A 17,401-nucleotide genomic window follows, 5' to 3' on the forward strand; every position below is an offset into this window, starting at 1 on the left:
CCCTTCTGCTCTTTGTCAGAGACCTCGTCCTCAGCACAGGCCAGGCCAGGCTCTCTGGCATTACTGAGGGGCGCTCATCTTCTCCCAGCCTGAGCTCCGTGACGGCAGTACCCCTGCTTGTTCTTGTTCATCGTGGTGTGCCCAGTGCTCGGCACACTGCTAGTGTGCGGAAGGCCACAACACATTTCTCAAATGGATGACCCAGTGAATGAGTGAGAGGGAGAGGTGTTGTGTGCGCCCAGGAGGAAGAGAAGACACCTTCAGCTGCAGGGACTAGGGAGGGGTTTCCCGTGGGAATGACATTCACAGAACCGTATGCGCCCTAATAAAAAGGAACAAAGCAGCTGCCATTTAAGGAGCATTTGCTCTGTGCCAGGCACTGCGCTAAGAACCCCGCCGACACTGGGACACCTGATGGATGACCCTTCCAACTAATGAAGAACCGCCCCCAGTGTTTCCCCGGTGACTGTCACCACTTCTGCCGCTCTCCTCCTCCTCTCTGTGGTCTTGCCTCTTCTCTCCTTGTCTCTTTCTTTTGGCTTCTCTCTCAGGCCTTGCTGGGCCCTGGTGCAGGAGCAGCCCTGAACCACTCCACTCAGCTCCACTCTTGCAAAGCCAGCAAGAGGGCCCGGGGCCGAGGCACACCCTGTCTCCCAGCCTGGAACCAGAACCAGAACCAGAACCAACAGGTAAGTTTGGGGAGGGGGTGAGGCCGCCCCTTGGACCTGCAGTAGTTCAGAGGCCTTGGCACTGACTCTTCACCCCAGTTTTGAAACCACCGTCACACCCAGGCTTCTAGTCCCGGCTCTCCACTGGGCAGGCAGAGGAGTGTGGGTGAGAGGAGGGTGTAGCAGTCGCTGTTTAGTGAACACTTACCAGGTGCCGGGCACTCTGCTCAGCTCTTAACGTTCACTCTTTCTTTTAACCCTAACAACGCTTTGCCTAGGTAGGAGTAGTATTACCTTCACTTTTCAGATGACGAATCTGAGGTGGAGGGAGCCTGAAGACCGGTGCTGGTAAAAGGCAGGGCCAGGATCAGGGTCATGTCTCTTTGACTCCCAAGCCTGGCGCTAAACCCTGCTGAGCCGCCTTTCTTGGGCACAGCCCTTGGCAGCTGCGCTTCCCCAGCTCTAAGATGAGGTCTCGACCAGTGCATTGCTATGGCCGGCACATCGCTACGGTCCCTGCTGGCTCAGCCAGGCTGGGAAAGACCTGAGTCCTCCTGTGCAGACCTCCCTACCACTGGCCCATCTCTGCTCTTCATCTCCAACTCTTCCATTGCTCCTGCCGCAGCCCCAGTGGCAAGGCAAGATGGGAAGGGTGAGTGGTGGGCTGAGGGCCACGTGTCCATGTTCCCTGCCACCCGGGATCCTGGTTGGCCCACTGGGGAGAGGCCACCATGGGAACAGCAGCTCTGGCTCCAGGCCAACCTCGGATATCTCCTAAGCCTGCTGTGCTAGATTCAGCCTGGCTGGCCCTCCACGATACAGTGGGAATCACCCTAGTTGGCAGTGCTGAAGTCAAGGAGAGATCTGAGGATGGCTATGGTAGGCTCCCCAGCATCCATTTCTTCTGCTTCCATTTTCCTTTTTCATGAGCGCCTGGCTTTCCTCTGGGGAATTCACGCTTGTCCCAGGAGCCCCTCAGGAAATCTGAGTATTGCATCCCCTTGGTCACAGTGACTGGTTCACGGATGGGCATGTGATCCAACTGCGGCCAACAAGAGAGAGGGTCTCCCAGGACCCAGGTAGCTGCTCAGGGAAAAGACCGTGTGGGCATACCTTATGCTCCCTATGTCCTGGGATGCTCACAGGTTAGGTGTGGTGGGAAGATGTGCCAACTTAACTGCTGTAGCTATTGTCTTGCAAGGTGAGGGAGCAATTTTGTGGAGTCTAGAGTGAAGACCACACAGTGGGGCAGAGCAGAGAGATGCAGAGAAGCCAGGGATGTCATCTGAGCTGCTGAGTCAAGCCTCACCTGCAGCTGGACCTCTAGACTTCTGAATCACTGGGCCAGTTAATTTTTTTTTCACGAGCCAGTTTGAGTGTGTCTTCTATCACTTGTGACCAAAAGTATCCTAACTTATCCAGAGGAGGGTCTTTGGCAGTGATGCAAGACCACTGTAGGTTGCCTCACAAATAAAGAAGTGGGGAAGAAACTGAGTAAAACAGAAGATGAATGTGTGTTAGTTGTGGGAGGGGCAGACGGTTTCTGGTTCCTAGGGAAGTTATCCCCCACCCCACGTGTGTGGTACCACCCCACCTCCCACCCTAACACACACAGAGAAGGGCTTCTGAGCTGAGGAGGGACCCAGATGACACCTTGGCCATCCCCACCGAGCCTGTGACTCACGGTTTCACCCACATTGTGCCGCTGTCTCAACAAACCTAACCCCTTTCTCAGTCCCTGACACCCCTCAACGAGCTGAAATCCACATTGTTGGTCCCCAGGCTCCTCCCGCAGTGCACTGGGTCACCAGGGAGGGACTGCACATTCACAAAGGGCTCAATTTGGGGCTTGGACCAAATGAGCTAATAGATACAGTCAAGGAGAGACCTCTGGGGTGACAGGTGACAGCGTCATCACAAAGCTTGAACTTGTGTCCCACTGCGGGACCAGCACTGTGGCCAGCACTGCACTATGAATCAATATTTTTGTAAATCCTGTGACTGTTTCTTTGTTAGCACGATTATTTTGCATCACATTTGTGGTGGGTCCAAAGTATTAATTTGTTAAATATACACATTTAAAATATACCACAATTTTGTGACCTTGTTTTGATTCTTCATTTTTCAATATGCCAGGAGCCTCAAAGAATGGTGATGGCCAGGCAGGGCTCTCTTAGCTGCTCTCTGCATCTTCTAAGGCTCTTGGCAGCTAGTTTGCCACCTTAAACCAACTACTTTGAGCCCAAAGGATGTACCCATAATGTTCGCTCTCCAAAGAGGAAGCTCTCAGCTCCCCCTGTGGGGTAGCTTAGCAGAAATGAGGGGGGAATGAGGCAGGGAAAGGCTGTAACGTGGGGGTCTCCCAGACACCCAAGGGAAGGCCTTTAGTGGGGACCCACCTTAGTCTTGATGCTCAGGAATATTTATTTACCTAGTTGTAACATTTTTCCACCATTAGAGCAGGGTACTTAGGGGTTTACAAGGAGGGAGGAGGGGAGTGTATACTAGTGAGAGAGAGAGAGAGAGAGACAAAGAGAGAGAGAGAGAGAACACAAGTGCAAGGCATCATCATCTGTGGTTTTCATTTACTGTTTGAGTCTTTGATTTAAAGTTTCCTTTTCTTTTTCTTTCTTTTTAAAATTTCACGCCCCTTTCTACAGGCAGTGAACATGCAGAGACCAGCGGTGGCCCAGCCTTGAACACCCACTACACTTGGCATGCCAGGAAGGGCAGTCAGGAGGGCCAGATGGAGGCCAGGGAGCCCTGTCCCAGGCTCATCTGGATGGACATTCTTCCTTGAAACTACTGCCACCAGCTTTGTGCTGCCAGGATTCACCTGCCACCAACTGTTTTCTTGTTTCTAGTGCCTCTTGGGACAACATTCTAGTTTCTGAGCCTATGTGGGTGCTATAGCATGTCTGTGTCCCTGCCCTCCTGCAGAGTCATATGTTGAAACCTAATCCGAGATGTAATGACACTAGGGGGAGGGGCCTCTGGGAGGTGATTAGGTCATAGGGACGGAGGCCTCATGAATGGCATTAGTGCCTTTATAAGAGACCCCAGAGAGCTCCCTCATCCCTTCTGCCCTGTGAGGACACAGTGAGAAGACAGCTGTTCACGAATCAGGAAGCGGGCTCTCACCAGACACTTAATCTGCTGGCACCTTGATCTTGGACTTCCTAGCCTCCAGAACTGTGAGAAATACATTTGTTTTTTAAGAAATAAATATGTTAAGTTGTTGAGTCACCCAGTCTATGGTATTTTTGTTATATCAGCCCAAAAAGACTAAGACACTGGGAAAACAAAGGCAAAAAGTGGAGAAGAAACTAGGACCCACCCCTGCCACAGCCTGGTGGAGCACCCATCCACCAGAGCACCCACTGCCCCTCCTGGCCTTCAGACAGGGCTCCCCATTGACTCAGCACATCCACTTGCACGTTTTTTTTGTTTTTGTTTTTGTGTGTGTGTGAGGAAGATCAGCCCTGAGCTAACATCCGATGCCAATCCTCCTCTTTTTGCCAAGGAAGATTGGCCTGGGCTACCATCCGTGCCCATCTTCCTCCACTTTATATGGGACGCCGCCACAGCATGGCTTGACAAGCGGTGCGTCGGTGCGCGCCCGGGATCCGAACCTGCGAACCCGGGCCACCAAAGCGGAGTGCGCGAACTTTACTGCTGCACCACCGGGCTGGTCACTTGCACATTTTTATCTAATTCCCATGAGAGTCCAAAGGGAGGGTGGCAGGCGATGACTAGTGCTATCCCCAAGTCCCTTCTCTCTTGCCTGCGTGTCCTACTAGGGTGGCAAAAAAAGCCACACATTTGCTTTCTTCAGCTCCCTTGCTGCTAGGCCAACGAGGAGTAAGAAGCTGGGCTGCTCTGCTTCTTCCTCCTGCCTCTGGACTCCTTGTGAGAGGGTGTGTTACCCGCCATCTTGGAACCATGAGCACCCAGAGAGCCACGGAGGTGTGGACCCAGGCCCTGACACTGCACAGCTGCAGAAGCAGCCCTGGGACTGCCGACTCTTGGGATTCCGTCCAGGAAACAACACTGTCTCTACTGTTTAGGACGTTGTTGGTTGGGTCTCTTTCACTTGCAGCCAAATACATCCTAACTGACATAGTGAAACTCAGCGGAGCTACATGATTGCTCAAGAGAAAGCACTCACCATTTACAGTTAGGCTGCGACTACCCAAAATCCCACACGTGGAACAGCTCCCTAACTGTAATGCCACTCTGCCCCTGCTTCCTGAAGAACGAGGCCAGGCAGCGTGTCCCTGCTTGAACTGGTGCCTCTGCACCAAAGGCCTCAAGGCAGGAAGGATGTAGGCTTTCTCCTAGGTGAACTGTTTTTCCAACAATTTGGTCCCAAAGGCAACTTCTTCAGAATGTTCTGGGGTAGCACAGTCAGCCCAGCCCCCTATAGGGAGGTCCTTCACCTCTGGGCCTGGACCACAACCCCTGATGTCCATGGAGAGGACCGAGAGGCCCATCAATAAGGGAGCCCCCTGGTGTGTTCTGACACTCAACTTCCTAAGGCGGGGAACAGCTCAGCATTCTATCAAGATTCAGAACAAAGGTTTTCCTCTTAGCCCTTAGGAAACTCTGAAACTCTCCTCTGAAGAGGAGGAGAACCCTCATCTTCCCCTCATCAGCATCTCTTCATTAAGTGCCAATCATGCAGCAAGTGTACTTGTCCAAGCCTGTCCCAGCTTTCCTGCTGTTTCTCTAGGATGGACAGTTGACAACAGGACAGAACCTGAGAAAAGAAGTGCTCCCCCTCCACACTCTCAGCCCCTTGCACAAACCTTGACTTGGCTCATGCTGCCCTCTGCCCAGAGGGCCTCCCTCCTTCCCTTCATCTGTAAGGCCTAATCAGCCTTGTAAAACTACAGCGGTTGTCATTTTGCTTCAAGGTACACGATGCTAACACCAGCTAACCTTTCCTGAGCACCTACTGTGTGCCAGGCCCTGCTCTAAGAGCTTGCACTTACTGTGTCATTTAAGCCTGAGACTACCCATTGTGGTAGGTCACTATTATTATCTTCATCATCGTCACCCACCTCAGGGCTCCCATCGCTGCACTTTCATGAAAATAAAAAATGTTGTCTACTGCCATGTCTGCACCCCTTGCCTGCGCCCCTTGGGGGCAGGGCGGGGCTTACCCATGAACGTCTGCATGGATGAATGAATGGGGGAAGGCAGGAGGGTGCTCCAGCCACCCTTGCTCTGGCTGTTGAGGAGACCAAGAAGGCAAGAAAAGAAGCATGTTCTGCATCTTTCATTCCCTCCTCCATGGACACATCTGTTGAGGGCAGGGGCTGTCTGTCCTGTCCCTATCCTGAGGCCTGTCCCTAGCACCTAGCCCAGCGCTTGGCCCGAGGAGACACCCATGTGCTGGATGAATGGAATCACCATGAACTCATCTATCCACTGACCCCTGCTCGGCCCTGGGCACGATGCTGTGGGGAACACGCAGATGGACAAGACTGTCCTGGCCTTCCTGACTTACTGTCTGGTTGCAGAGATGAGACACCATGAAGCAGAGTGCAGGGGACAGCTGGGGGTGCAGCTCCAGGACGACAAGTGTTCAGAGGAGGGAGTAACCATTTTCAGCTGAGGAAACCCAAGAAGACTCTTAGGAGGAGAGGCATCTGAGGGACATCTCAAAAATCTGAGATTTCAGGCCTTCCTCTTCCTTTCCCATCTTGAAAACTGCTATTCCTTTGAGTTGGTCCTTCCTTTTGGTAGGAAGCCAGGAAGAGCCACTGGTGTTGCCAACCTGGGCCAAGGAACCAGCGGCCAGGTCTGGGGATCCTCACGGCAGGGCTTAAACAACTGATGCCTGCCCCAAACCTGGAGCCTGGGACCCCATCCAGCCTTAGACCACAGGGAGTGGGCTGAGCTGGCTGCACTGAGTCTTGCACTGCTGAAAGAGGCCTTGGAAATCAAGGAGTTCACCTTCTCTTCTTATGCATGTGATCTCTGCACAAGCTTAGGAGCCCCCATATCTTTTCATCCCGCTGCCCTGTGCCCTGTCTGCCAGGGAGTGAATGCTCAGTAAGTATTTGTGGAATGACTGACTGACTGAACGAAAGAAAATGAGGCCCCAGTTGGCTGGGAGATTTAAGGCAGGCTGCTGAGATAGAAAGAGAACCTAACAGTGATTCAGAAAACCGTAAGTTCTAATACTTGGTCTGCCACGTTGTCAAGCCTTGAGTAAGATGGAGCCTATTTTGTCCCATCTGGAAAATGGAGCAGCAGAATTAGATGGTCTTGAATACAGGAGTTTCAAGCTCTATTAACCTGGGCAGGCAGAGAGTCAGAGCAGGGCCAGGCCTGGGCGGGTACAGCGGGAGAGCCCTGGTGCCCAGCACGTGGCAGTGGAAGCCTCTTCCTGGCCTCAGGTTTGGGCATGGGAACATGTGGCCTTCATCTGTCACCTCGCCCAGCCCCATCAGGTCTGACAACCACCACTGAGGTTTCTCCAGGCCCAGGGAACTCAGGCAGACACAGGCCAGAGAGCACCTTGTTTTCATCTGTTTTAGAGTTCAGGCAAACCACAGGGCAAACAGCACTGTGCTGCGGAGATGGCACCACAATATTTCCATGATTAAAAAAAAGATAGTGTTCTGAGCTCCACTGTGGGACTTAAATGTCAAGATTCCTTTTACCAGAGGAGATCCAATGACATTCTGGAACCTAAGTGTGAAATTTGATTCCGCATCCCCAAAGAGCTGCCATTATCTCCAGGGGGCGGTTCTAACGAAGCCCCTTGGTGCAGCATTAGAGCACCAGGCCCCAAGTCCAGCAGCACGATCTTTAGTCCATTTAGGTCAGTGATCCTGGGAAGCCAATTAAGTGCCTTGTGCCTTTGTCTCTAACCTGAAAAATGCAGATAAAACCCTGCCCATTCCTCACTAGATTGCTGTGAGGATAATTCATCAGTATTTGATCAATAATAATAATTTTAAACAAATAATTAAAAGGATAAGAGCTAATATGTACTGAGAACTTGATGTGTTAGGTACTATCTTAAGCCCTGTACATGCATTATCTCATTTAATCTTACAGCAGATGAATGAGGAAGTATTAGGATTATGCCCAATTTACAGACAAAAACACTGAGAGTTGAGGAGGTTGAATAATTTAGCCATGGCCACATAGCTGGTGGTACAGCTGGAATTTGAACACAGTATCCAAATACTTTTTGTGTCATGCATTGTACTAGATGAATAAGATCTATATTCTGTCCTCAGGGAGTTTATAATTTAGTGAGAGAAATAGGCATAGGCAGAAATGGTGAACAAATGAAAATGAAAATATTTTCAACTGAATAAAGCCTCATGCAAGTTCAAGGCATTACTTCTTTGCAATCATTCCATTAGTTCACAATATATTTTACATATGCAAGTATACATGTAAATGCACAGAAATTTTATGTATGTTTATATATACACACGTGTGTGTGATGAGATTTATTAATGGGGGATTGTTCACAGACTTTCCCCACCCCCTGCTGGTCCAAGCGAACCTTCTAATCCTGTAAATGTCCAGTTTCCCCCAGCCTTTCTTCAAGTATCTGAGTCTGGGCCAGTTCTGCCAGATGAGTTTCTCTGCTTTTGTGATGCAGATGCAGGCCCCGGGCTGAGGAAGGAGGAGGGGGAGAGACTCAGCTCAAAAGGTTAAGACAATTTACATGATAATGAGCTGGGGGCTGAGGAGGGAGAGAGAAAGGGGAAGGAGGGAGAGAGAGGGAGAGAGAAAGGGGAAGGAGGGAGAGAGAGAGAGGGAGGAAGGAGGGGGAAAAAGGGAGAGATGGAGCGAGAAGTAGAAAGAGGGAAACCAAGGAACAGATGGAGAAAGGGAGAGAGGGAGAGGAAGAGAGGGAACCCCTTACACGCAGAGAGGAGGAGAGGGAGGAAGGAGGAGGGAGGGAAAGGTGGGAGAAAGAGAAGGAGAAAGAGAGGGGGAGGGAAAGCCTTGCAGGCTGGGGCTAGAGGGAGGGTCTCTGGGGAATTTGGGAGGACAGCAGCTCCAGAGAGTGCGGGTGGGACAGACATGAGGACAACAGAAAAGGATATATGAGAAAACCAGTGGGAGTTTTCCTTTGGGTCCTTTTCATATTTTTAGAGAGACTCAGGATAAAGAATGGAGTTCTTTGAATGATTTGTTTTGTCTGATTGTACTGTGCCTATTTAAATGGGACTCTGCTCTGGACCTGAACCACATGGATTATAGTTTCATTACGGTTACACATCTAACCATTTACATATATATTTTACCTGCATGACCTTGGGCAAGTCACTGCATCTCTCTGTGCCCCATTTTTTCCACTTGTAAAATGGGGATAACAATATCACCCACTGTACAGGGAGTTGTTAGGATTAAATAATTTAATTCATGTGAATTGTTTAAAACAGGCCCTGGAACATAAAAATTAAAAGCCACTATTATCATCATCTTTAATTCCTGGAGCTTCACTTCTCTGAGTCCATCTACTGATTGCTCCCACCTGGAAGCCCATTTGGTTGAAATGAGACTCACCACATTTGGCCCAGCCCAGCCCTGTCCCCCTCCCCCCGGGGGCTCCATCTTGCTCCCAGTCCTCCAGCCTGGTCACACTAGAGAACCAGTTTCCTGATCCTCACCCTTCTGCCCCAGCAGCCAACTAATCACCAGGCCCCTTTCCTTCTTCTGCCTCCACACCTCACCTTGCTGCCCTTCCTTTCCACCCCATTGAGACCCTCATACCTCATGTATGGCCAATTACTGTAGCTTCCCAACCCGCCTCCCCACCTTCAGTCTCTCCCCACACTGGTCCACCCTGCACACACCATCATGATCATTTCCTAAAACACTCTCATCCCATCCCTCCCCAGCTGAGAATCTATCAATGGCTGCCTACTGCCAATAGGACAAAACCCAAACTCCTTGGCATCCCTTCCAAGGCTCAATCTCCCTCCCAATCTGACCTGACTGGCTCTTCTAACCCTCCCACATCTTGCCCACGCCCTAACCCTCGGTTCTGGCCACTGGAGCAAATCTCCTTTGGTCACTACCAACCCATGGCCTTTACTCATGTTCTTCCCTGCTTCAAGACCCTTTCCTTACCCACATCTGCCCCTGTCAAGCCACATCTCTGCTTCAAGGACAATTCCAGCCTCACTTCCCCTAAGAAGCTTTCCCTGACCACCTTGTGGAATGGCTGTGCTCATTCAGCCTGTGAGCCCTGTCTTCCCAAGAAGATGACCAGCTCCTTACAGGCCCCATCTCACCTGCCTCTGAATCTTTACGCAGGGCTTAGCACAAAGCCTACACGCAGTAGGTACTCAATCAACACCAGTTTATTTAGTGATGAAATTATAGGTACTTTTCCTTTTTTCTCTGAGAACTGGGAAAGTTAGAAATGTCATTTCACTCAAGGGATGTGCTTTTGAAGACCTACTATGTGCTCAGCACTGTGCTGGTTGTTGGGGTGAAGAGATGACCCAAAGATGAATGACACAGGCCTTGAGCAGAAGGACCTTAAATTATGAAGCAGTTCCTACTCTAGGCTCCATTGGTGGGCTTTACTGGTTCTAGAGCCCCCTGAAATTGTACGCAAAACTTTCTAGATACGTGCATGTGTGCACTGTTCTGGAGAGAAGGCTCAGGCTTTCGTTAGCTGCTCAAATGGGTTTTGACCACCCTAAAGTGCAAGGGTCACTGCTCTAAGGAAAGAGTGACACAAACAAGCAGTCTTCATACCAGTGCATGAGTGAGTGCTCAAAGGAGAGAGAGCACTGAGCTGAGTCTTGCTGTCAGGGAAAGGAAGAGGGAAGGCTTCATGGAAGAGATGGGAGCTAAGCTGGTCCTCACTAAATGGGAGGAGTTTCAGGAGAAAAAGAAGGGGAGAAGGACATTAGAAGCAGAGGGAATGGCCTGAGTCAAGGCCTGGAGGCATGGGAGTAGGTGGTGTCTTTGGGGAGGGGTCCGTGGTCTGGTGAGGCTGGGGCATGGCATATGGAAGACCCAGACTAATGTAAGGTGGTCCCCGCTCTTTGCCCCATGCTGAGACTTTTTTAAACTTGGTCTCATGCACAGTCATGTGACCTCAGGTGAGTCTACACCACAGAGAGGCCAAGGAAAAAATCAGTCAGTCCTCCCTCCACTGGGGGGCCTGGGCAGGTGGTGAGCCAGCTGCCAGGAGAAGTCAGGGACACCTGTTCAAATAAGGCACAGCAAGGGAGCTTCTAGATGCTTCTTTGTGTGAAGCGGGCAAAGCTGGCTGGGCCAGCTTCCCTCTTGCTTCCCCTGACAGCAAGCAGAAGCTGGGTATGGAGCTGTCTTCCTCCAGGTACCCCATGATGGGCAGGGGGAGGATGGAGGAGGGCAGAGGTGGGGAAGCCAAGAGAGGGAAGGAGGTCTTTTCTTTAGAGACCAAAATACCAGTCTGGGTCTGTTCTTCATGGGGCAGTTTTCCCAACATCCAAACAGCAGATCCCCAGGTGGGCAACCCCTGGGGGCCTGAGAGAGGAAAGAGTGAGGAGACCCAGACCTGGGGTCGGGGCATCTGGGCACCAATAACTGGCCAGCTGCAGGCAGACCTGACTGGAGGGTGTCCAATACCCCAGAGCCCACCCCTCCCCCAGGGTGCAATCCAGGCTGAACAGAAGCTTTCTCTCTCCTAACACACTAGGCTCACTCCTGGCTCAGAGCCTTGGTGCTTGCTTGGAACCTCTGTCTCTTCTTCCTCCCACGGCTGGCTCCTTCTTGTGGTCAAGTTCCAATCCCTTTCCAGGTTCAGGGAAACCTTCCCTGGCTACTCTGTCTGAAGAAGCTGTACCCTGTGCTCCCCTACCCCCCGCTAATATATGGGGTTCCCTGCGCCCAGTCCCCAGACTGCAAATCCACACCAGCCCACTCCCAGGAAATACCTTCTCTAGCTGCCCCACTCACTTTGGCTTGAGTCTTGGCTCAACTTTCCTTTCTCGCTCTTCACGGGTGAAATAACACAGGGAAGAGGTGCCTGAGTGCCCGGAGGCCTTTGCCAGCCAGGATTGTGCCTGACAAGCCTGTACCACCCTGGGGATGGGTCAGGAGCCTGCCATGGTGCCACCTGCCATAAGAGAACTGGGTTCCAACTCTACTGTGTGTCCAGGAGACTCTCCAGGGAGTATCCACTCTGTTCTCAGTCTCCGTTTCCATTGGAGCCTTCCCTGTCCTCCTGGCTTGAGGGCTGTCTTGACTGGGAAATCCCACAGAGAAGAAACAGCCACAGAGGCCCCAGGGGCCCTGCAGTATAGTTCTTAATATATCATATTACTAGCTATTCCCAAGCAATCATCTCTCTATTCAGGCTAATAAAACGGAAAAAAAAATCCCACAGGAACAGTTAATGTTTCCCAAAACTGAAGGAGAAAAGCATTCCAAAGTCCCACTGACTTTCTAGGTCATACATAATCAGGGCAGGAGATTTTGGGGAAGGAAGAGTTGGTTGGGAGGTGGGCATGGTGGTGAACACACACACTCTTGGAAGATCTCCCAGTGTGTGTGTGTGTGTGTGTGTCTTGTGTGCAAGGTGTGTGCTGTGGACGCATGAGCCTTTTGCACTGTGTCTGTCATCTGGTTAATGGAGATTCAGGGACCATGCTCTCTCTGGCCAAACGGGAGACAGAGACCAAAGGCCTGTGGCCTGTCCTGTGTCTGACCATCAGACCAGACATTTCCTGTTCTGGGCTTTAACCCTGAGTTAATTAAAATCAGTTAATACATGTAAAGTGTTTAGCACAGTGCCTGGCAGCGAGCAGGTGCTCAACAGATGAGGGCCATTTGTATTACCCCTGTGGCCAGTATAATCAACATGAGTAAGGTCCTGTAACCCTCTTGGCTAATTCTGGTGATCTGAGCAGGTATTTGCTTACTGGTTTCTCCAGACACCACTCCCAGGTGCTCATGTCTGTATCCCCAGCAACCAGCATGCCTGGCACGTCGTAAGCCCTCAGTGAATGCTTCGTGGAAACAGGACTGAAGAAATAGCTGTGTGCCTCTTTCCACAGGCCCCAGCTCTATGACCAAAACTAAAGCCCGTCCCCCGGGGGATAAGAGCTTCCTCTGCAGAACCAGCTTCTGGACTCCGCCTCCCTGAGGAGCAAGGGACCCAGCCCTTGCCTGTCTTCCAGGCTGGCTTCCCCATCCTGGCCTGGCCTCAGACACACTCTGTCACCTAATTCCCCAGTACCCGAAGGAGCCAATGCCTGAGCTGGGATGACTCTGCCCCATGGAATTAGGATTTTGTGCATAAAATATTGAATTTCACATTTAAAGCTATCTGTCACAGATGATTTATCAGACCCAGAGAAGGTGAGGATGGTTTTCCTCTGTGACGGAGATGATTTTTAGCAAAGTCGGGACATGCATATAATGCACAACCGAATCACACAGTAATCAGAGATTAATGCTGTCCACCCAGAGGCCCCAGCGCAGGGCCCAGGCGCTCGGAGGGCTCCACCTGCCCCCTTCTCGACACTCCAGGTCACAGGGACAGGATCGCTGGGATTCAGAATCCCACCAGGGGACAAAGAGTCACTTCTGGATAGAATTCTCCAAGGCTGTTTTCCTTCTCTCCCTTTTATTTAGCTTTACCAGTGTAGCTCTATATAGTTCAGTCTTACAGTTAATGCAAATGTTTGCAAACAAGACTTTTATATACTTATTCCATTCACCACTTATCAGAGGCCTGGAAACACAACTGAAAAACAGTCCCTGTTTTGGGATGTCGACTTCCTAAAGAAAGGAGAGCCCCTTAGGTCCTCAGACTCACCTGGGAGAGGCAGGAAACACCTCCTCGGTTAAAGGAAGAAAGAGAGCCAATTCAAATGGCTGCCCCCACCCCCAGCAAGGCAAGGAAAGCTTTCCCAAGGAGGGGAGATGGTGGTCAGGTAGGGCTTGTTTTGTTTAAGAAACATTTTTTCTGTTTAAGTTAATTGCCAAGGGCAAGTACTTGTACAGTGCTGCCGGAGTCCTAATTTAAAACAGTCACCAACCCTTTCTCAGCTGCAAAATAAACCCTGGAATTCTGTGGCTGCTGTCCTTGTTGGCAACTTTGCCGTGGAGGTTTGCCCATCACCGCAGCCCCTGTTTGACTATTTGTCAGGTTGACTGGTAAACTGGCTTAGGTTGGCGACTAGCCTTCTCTCTCGTGTATAGCACAGTCTCTTCTTGTCCCTCTAAGGCAGCCTGGTGTTATAAAGAGAACGCAGTGGGCTAACAGAGACAGGCCCTCTCCTCACTGTGCCCATGGGCTCAGTGGCCTACCTTTCTCTCCTTGTCACCATATTCAATGCCCAAAGTGTCCATGGCCCGGACGATGGCTGCCAGGGACTGGATGGTGTTGCTGTAGACAACAGGCTTGTACTGTTTCACGTCTTCTCCAGAGAAGCCATCTTCGTGGATGATCCTAGAGAAAACCACACACACCACATCTGATGAGTGCGCTGTCCTCACCCGGTACCGGGAGCACCAGGCGTGTGAGGCCCCCGGGCCAATCACCTGGCCTAGTTGGCTGAGGGCTAGGTTCAATTGGGATGCTGAATCACTGAGCTGATGCATTAATACTGTAAAATATGAAGGAAAAATCTACCTGAATTACTGACAATTAATCTGACAAACAGAAGAGTGGAAAAAAGAAATGCAGTCTTTTCACATTCCCAGTATGTAGTGAAAGAGATATCAGTCAACAAGGTGTTGATAATACTTGAAAGTACTTAGAACAGGAGGGGCACACAGTAAGCACTCAATTAATGCTAACACTAGGATTTTTAAGCAAAGCTCAGGTCTTAATTTAAACATCTCCTCAGGAGTATCTTGTTGAAGACCCTGCAAAAAGCCTGCAAACGAATCATACATTTTTCTTTCACAGAAAACTCTCAGTGCTTTTAATGAAGGGCAGAGGACTCACTTAAAATGAACCACCTTCATCTTTGACAACAGAAAAGGCAACAGAAGGAGTGTGTCTACTCTTCTACCCTTGGCTGGGATTTGACCACTGTGTCACCCTTACTCTGGTGGCTCTGAACATGACACAGAGGACACAAAGGTGACATCACAGTTCTCAGAGGCCACATGACACTCCCTGCTCTCCTGTTCTCAGGTTCCTCTGAGGTCAGGGTGAAGCCTAGATACGCCCTCGTGTCCCTCCTCCTTGTGGATGGTGGCCACTCAATAAATGCTCCCTGCTCTCAAGGTTCTGGATAGGAGAGAAGGCTAGAAAGAGGGGATAAAACCAAAACTTTGCTAGAATCCTCTTACAGTTGAAGTAATTAAGAAAGAGTGAATGGATTTTAAGACTAATATCCAATATTAGTCATCCCCCAATGACCTGTGTAAACTCTTCTGTGGCTGCACTTATCAGTCCGAGATTGACTGCTACTTGTAACACGTACATACACCAACACAACGGCTGAGACCTGTCCTCCACCTCACCACAGCCCCGTCCACTCCTTCAATACCTTCACTACCAGAGAAAATTGCTAACAATTTCTTTCTTTAAACAGTTTTAATGAGATATAATTCATATATCATATAATCCACCTATTTAAAGTGTGCAATTCAATGCTTTTCAGCATATTCACAAGGTTGGGCAATGATCACCATAGTTTAATTTTAGGACATTTTTTCCTCCTGCAGAAGAAACCACGTAGCCATGAGCAGTCACTCCCCACCTCCCACCCCAGCGGTAAGCAACCACCAATCTGCATTCTGTTTTTATAGATATGCCTATTCTGGACATTTCTGGATTCCATCTATTCCATTCCATTCTATGATTCCATCAAATGGAATCATACAAGATGTGGTCTTTTGTGACTAGCTTCTTTCACTTAGCACTGTGTTTTCAAGATTCATCCATATTATACAATGTATGAATACTTCATTTCTTTTTATTGCCAAATTATATTCCATTGCATGGATATACCACATTTTATTTATCCATTCATCAGTTGATGTGCACTAATAATTCCTGTTGCAAAATTCGACTTGGTGCTGGCTGTGGGTCTTTATTCTGAGTTTCTCTAAGAAGCAGATCAGAATGACCCTATTGCCGGTTCATTGACTTTAATTAGCCCCAAGTCCATTTTTGCACAAGTCTTTTGGTGCACTACCCCCAGAAGGATCTCAAAAGGAATTGCTAGCTCCCAAGGTGAACAACTAGAAAACTGGACAAAACATATGAAACAAGCCATTTCAGACACTGGAGAATAGGCAGCAGAGGACTGTGATCCCAGAGACAAGGGAAACAAATGCGGCAAGTCTTATGATTGCCTTGGCTTTCTGCCTGGAGGCGTTTACCAGACCTCAGAGCAGGAGGGAGAACCCAAGCAGAGCAGAGGGTTTCACTGGGCTGATAAGATAAAGATCAAAGTTCGGGAAGGCTGAGCCTGCTGGAACTTGAGGGGCAGAGTACCAGAGAGAGAGAGAACCACAGAGAGAAAGAAAGCTCCGGATATCTGAGTGGGGTCTCCTTGAGTCTTTGGCTGAACAGGGTGAGACTCTACAAGCCTGGCAAGGAACATGTATCAGGGAGCTCATAAGTCGAACACTTTCCCAAGCTCACCCGAGGCTGGGAGATATTCAAGTTCTGACCAGCCAGAGTGGAGAGTTCTTGCTGAACACCTAGGGTATTCAGCAGAGACCCCAGAAGCCCATGCTATGGTAGTAGGCTAAACTAGCCCTAGAGTGAAGGCTACTTTAGACTCACTCTGACGCAGCTTAAAAATAAGTCTCAAAGGGACTGGCCTGGTAGTGTAGTAGTTAAGTTTGCACACCCTCTTCAGCGGCCCGGGGTTTGCGGGTTCGGATCCCAGGCACAGACCTACACACCACTCATCGAGCCATGCTGTGGTGGCGTCCCATATAAAGTAGAGGAAGATGGGCACAGATGTTAGCCCAGGGACCATCTTCCTCAGGCAAAAAGAGGAAGATTGACAACAGATGTTAGTTAGCTCAGAGCCAACCTTCCTTACCAAAAAAGTCTCAAAAAAACCAAGCTGACCCACAAGTAACTTAACTGCCAATAGAGCAAAGCCCAACACTTTACATGAGGACAACAAAATCCAGACACTTAACAATATAATATTCATAACATTCAGCATCCAGTAAAAATTTCCTGGATATGCAAAGAAGCATGAAAGTATGACTCATAACCAGGAGAAAAATCAGTCAATAGAAGCAGATTCAGAAGTGACAGAGATGGTGAAATTAACAAAAAGAATTTTAAAACATCTATTTTAAACATTTTCAAGAAATTAAAGGAAAACAGGAACATAATGAGAAGTGGGAGACATGAAAAAGAAGAAAATGGACTATCTAGAGATGAAAATATAACATCTGAGGTAAAAATTTCACCGTATGGGATTAACAGCAGATTAGACACACAGATTAGTGAACTTGAAGACACAGCAATAGAAACTATCCAAACTCAAGCAGAGGGAGAAAAAACACTGAAAAATGTATTGTGATGTTTATAATATATGTAAATGTAAAACTTATGTGGCAATAGCGCAGAGGATGGGACGGGTAAAATGGAAATATGCGGTTGGAAAATCCTTATATTCTACTTGAAGTGGTATAATATCACTTGAAAGTAAAATGTGATAAGTTAAGACACTTATTGTAAACTCTAGAATAACCACTAAAAACCCACGTAAAAAAGCCAGTTGATATTGGGCCTCCATGACCAGACTCCCCTCAGA

The 17,401-nt window shown here is 49.4% G+C and overlaps 1 protein-coding gene across 2 annotated transcripts in view; it reads right to left on the reverse strand.

Annotated features, from left to right (window-relative positions):
• GNAO1 (G protein subunit alpha o1) overlaps positions 1–17,401 on the reverse strand; it is a 171,979-nt gene that overhangs the window by 73,273 nt on the left and 81,305 nt on the right. For both annotated transcript variants that reach the window (XM_004431620.3, XM_004431619.3), the window contains exon 3: positions 13,968–14,109. In XM_004431620.3, coding sequence (XP_004431677.1) covers positions 13,968–14,109 — 142 coding nt within the window. The remainder of the gene's footprint in view (positions 1–13,967; positions 14,110–17,401) is intronic.

This window comes from Ceratotherium simum, chromosome 30 (genome assembly GCF_057802395.1).
Source record: "Ceratotherium simum simum isolate JZ-2026a chromosome 30, ASM5780239v1, whole genome shotgun sequence".
Classification (NCBI taxonomy): Eukaryota; Metazoa; Chordata; class Mammalia; order Perissodactyla; family Rhinocerotidae; genus Ceratotherium; species Ceratotherium simum.